This window comes from Ananas comosus, linkage group 12, assembly GCF_001540865.1.
Source record: "Ananas comosus cultivar F153 linkage group 12, ASM154086v1, whole genome shotgun sequence".
Lineage (NCBI taxonomy): Eukaryota > Viridiplantae > Streptophyta > Magnoliopsida > Poales > Bromeliaceae > Ananas > Ananas comosus.
The window spans coordinates 3,000,284-3,004,846 of record NC_033632.1 but is presented as its reverse complement, the minus strand read 5'-3'; the positions used below and the strand labels follow the sequence as shown (position 1 = coordinate 3,004,846).

The 4,563-nt window shown below is 35.6% G+C and overlaps 1 protein-coding gene across 1 annotated transcript; it reads left to right on the top strand.

Annotated features, from left to right (window-relative positions):
- LOC109718630 lies at positions 445–1,216 on the top strand. The gene has a single exon (XM_020244950.1). It carries the CDS (start codon positions 640–642, stop codon positions 1,165–1,167), a length of 528 nt encoding a protein of 175 aa, XP_020100539.1. The 5' UTR covers positions 445–639; the 3' UTR covers positions 1,168–1,216.

The window sequence follows — 4,563 nt, the reverse complement described above, 5'->3', positions numbered from 1 at the left end:
AGTCATCTATCAAATTTGATGAATAATTAGAGTGAGAAAGCGAAGAGAAATTTGGGAGAAATTGGATATCTCAATTTTTCTTTTTTTTAAATTTCTCTCAAATTTCTTTTTTCTTTCTCATCCTAGCCACCCATTAAAATTGATTGACGGCTAGAAAATTAGGAGAGCAAAGGCTGTTGTGTTTCTCTAGCACAATAGTCTATAAATAAAAGTAGATATAAGTGGGCTCCAGATGCTTTATTGCGCATAGTTTTCATCGGTCAATAAGCGAGGAAAATTTTCTAATAGGCAAAACGGTCGGCGCATTTGGTATAAATACGCTCACATCTGAGGTGACATTAATTTTTTTTTGATTTTTTATTTGTTGGCGTAATTAATTTTGTATATTATTATACACTCTCTAATTGGAAAGCCCAAATTGACTCTTCCGTTAACTCCACTAATGGACCCGGTCCACCACGCCCCATCCGTCACCGCCCCGGCGAAACGGTCCGCTTAATTAATGAACGCGTCCTTACATGAAGAAGCCTATAAATTCATACGAAGTCAATTCAAACTCTAACTCCAAAACCAATCACATTCGCGCATATTGTAAGCTGCTTCTTCTTCTTCTTCTTCTTCTTCTCCCGTACTCGAGCGATGTCGACGACGATGATGATGAGCAAGGGGACGAGAGGCGCGCTGCTGATCCTGGGCCGGTGCATCAGGGCGCCGATCAGGGCCCTCGGCCGCGCCCGCGACTTTTACGTCAGTAGCATGACGGGGTGCGCGGGCGGCGGCGGCCGCGGCGGCGGAGGGGCTGTCGTGGCGTCGGCGATCACGCTCAGCGCCGTGGCGGCGCGCAGCCGCCGAGGCAGCCGTTCCCACGGCTACGGATCGGCCGGCGACGGCGGCAGGGACGAGGATTTCGGCGAGCTCGTCCGCGCGGCGTCTCGGCGGGCCGAGGCGGAGAGGGCGGCGGCGGCGGCGGCGGCGGCGGAGGGGCCGAAGCGGAGCCGGAGCGTGGCGGCGATCGGGAGGATCGACGAGGACAGGGAGTGCGAGTTCGGAGGCGGCGGAGTTGGTGAGGGGAATTGTAAACTCGGGGTGGGGATGAGGAGCCGGAGCTGCGCCGTGGGCTCGAGCATGAGCAGGACCGGGAGGGTCGGAGACTCCCTCAACTTCTAAAACTTTTAATTTAAGAAAAAACAGAAAAAAAAAAAAACGACCGTCCCTAGCGCAANCAAGGTCTCAAGTTCGAATCTAGTTAATTCACATTTATAGCTAAGTTTATTTTTAAATGAAATAAACAAAGCATGTAGTATGATATCTATCTCTAAAATATGTATCTATCTCTTAAAAAAAAAATAATAATAATAAAAAAAAAAAGGTGTGTGAAAGAGGATTCAAACTGTGTGGAATTTTGCTAGGTTTGAGATCAGTAACATCTAATCTATCTCATTCCCTTTGTTGTGAATATTCATTGTATGTTAGTTTTGATTGAAGGTTTTATTTGATGGTTCGTAATTTTTCTTTGTATGGTGATTGGATACTCTTTGTAAAATTGAATGATTTTATTTTTTGCAGTGTTTGAAATTATCGTTGTGAACTTTTTATTCTTTTGTTTTCGTCTTTTACGGTGTGTTCGTACAATTTTGGACGCATAGAAAGCGCAAATTTTTCAGTTTCTATGTATCGAAAAAAAAAAAAAAGAAGAAGGTGTATTCGGGTTGGAGCCGTTTATGCCTTTCTCTTCATCTATATACTTTCCGAATTGTATCAAATAGTTTAATAATTTTTTCTCCTTAATTAAGAGTGCTAATTGCATAATGGTTTTGGACATATATCTTACACTGTCACACATAATCCTATAGTCTTAAGACTATGAAGAAAATTACTTCTTCTATTCGAAGAAATTAAAAAAGCAACAAAATTGAAAACAGGATCACCCCATTCTTAAATTCTCCTGCTTAATTATTAAAAATTGAAAAAAAAAAAAAGCTTTTATCCGTGTTTTGAATTCTTACAAGGCTATGTGTAAGAATCACCATAAAAAATGCCCATGTAGCTTGTAAATCCGATTGGGAAGATTGGTTTATTAAATTATTTGATAAAATTACAGATTTTGATCATTAAAATTAAAATTCAGAGATTCTATGTGTGAAATTACTAAAAGTTCAAGGGGCTATTGCACGTTTTTCTCCAAGCATTTATTGTACCTGCACTACTGATGCAATTGTCGGTGTGCTCTTATCCGGGATGTAGCTCTAGATAAAAATGTTGTATGATTGATTTTATTTTATTTTATTTTGTCTATGGAGAAATGAATGAAACTTGCAAAGATTATTAATTGTCTATTTTAAGATCATCATCTAATAATTGAAGTTTTGTATTTCATACCTAATATTTGATTCATTTGATTTAAGCTATTAATTCCCTTTCATGGCACAAAAATTAAAACATCTATATACCTATACCTATAGATTATTCTTCTTAAATTTGCCACATGGCAACATGTCCTTCATTATTGAGTGTGGACTCTAATTAGAACCACATGGCAACATGTTCTCCATTGTTGAGTGTGGGCTCTAATTAGAACCAGCTCAAATTCTCCACATATTTTCCTCTTTTTTTTGTTTGCATCGGACTTGATTATTCTCTTTTTTTGTTTGAACCGAATTAGTTATTGTTAAGTGTGGACTCTTCTGAACCGGCTCAAGTCTTCTATATATTTTTCTCTTTCTTTGCTTGAAATGAACTTGAGTTCTCTCTTTCTTTATTTGAATTGAGCCAGGTCAATCTTTTTTTTTGGACTTGAACCGAATTAGGTCACACCTCTATATTGAGCCGAACTGTTCTTCTTCATCTTCCTTTAGTTTTCTTTATCGGCAAGATGAATCTCACCCTTTAACGTCGTTTCTTTCATTGCCTTTTTCTCTTCCTTTGTCATCGTTTTTTATTTTTTTTTTAATTATTTATCCGTCGCATCGTACGGTTTACTATACTAGCATTATTTATATTAAATGAAGTTACCTGCATGTAACTCGCGTAAAATATATAACACTTTTAAGTCCCAAATCTATAATGCATGTGATATTTCGATTCTCAAAATTTTAATTTACTATAATTTTTGACTTAAAAGTTCTTAAATTGTTGCAATCTAATCTCACGACTTAATTTAATTAACTAAAAGTCGATGCCCCTAGGGCCTAGGCGGATAATGAAGCAGTGATTAGAATGTCGTATTATTTTAATATACTAGTAGGAGTGGAACTGGGCAGGGCTTGGGTCAGGTCATACTGTGCCCAAACGAGATATTGGGCTTTGAGTCGGTCTTCTATTTATTTTCTTTTAAAAAAATTAAGGCGCTCGGCCTAAGCCCAAGCCTAATGCCTAATACTTATCGAGCTTTGTGAAGGCCCACTTTATATATTTGTCACATAGTACGCATATAGTTTTATTGTATTACATATAAATAAGTACTATATATTATATATAATATTAAATTATATGTATATAACTATATATAATAATACGTACTATATATGTTTACTTGTAGATATGTATAATTGTATATAATAATACTATTTATAATATATTCTCATATGAGAACTAAATATGTAGTTATATTTACAATATAATATATTATATCATTTATTCTTGTATGGACAAATATATTATATATTATATTTTATATATATATATATATATATATATATATAAACTAAATATCTCATTTTAATAACTAATGTATCGGGCTTTGACATATCTAAATAGGCCCAAAACTTTTTCCGGTCTAAATTTTTAAGCCTTGCCTAGATCCAAATTTATAATTTTGAAACTCAAAACACGGCCCATATATGGTCTATCGGGCCGGCCCTCGTTCAGGCCTGGACCCAGTTCCACCCCTAAATGGTAGTAATGCATCAATATTTAATCAATTAAACTGAACTATGACATTTGATTACAAGGACAACGATGTATAAAGTTAGAACCGAAAATTATGACAAGTTGAAATTTAAAAACCACAATACTCTGTGCAGTGTAATTTGAAGATCCAAAGTGTAATGCAGCGAATGCTTTTATATCTATTTACTATATACTAAAGTAGAACCCTTGGTGTAAAACTGATACGTGACTTTCAATGTACTTGCCGCATGTCAAACTCAAATATAGAATAACAATTTAGTAAATAGGTTAGAAAATACTATTAAATCAAATTAAATCACTATTCAAATTAAATCACTATTAAGGTATATTAATAATATATACAAATTAAATCTATTTACTATGTACTAATCTATTTACTATATACTAAAGTAGAACTATTGGTGTAAAACTGATCGTGGCTTTCTATATACTTGCCACGTGTCAAACTCAAATATAGATAACTATTCAAATCTATTTACTATATCTATTCTATTTACTATATACTAAAGTAGAACCCTTGGTGTAAAACTGACACGTGGCTTTCTATATGCTTGCCACATGTCAAACTCAAATATAGATTACTATTCGGGCCCGTTTGGTTCGATTTATGTAATATTACAAAGTATCTCGACATATCCAGGTATTTTGGATTTC

Coding starts and splice junctions, on each gene's coding strand:
- LOC109718630 (XM_020244950.1), top strand. CDS start 640: ATGTCGACGACGATGATGATGAGCAAGGGGACGAGAGGCGCGCTGCTG.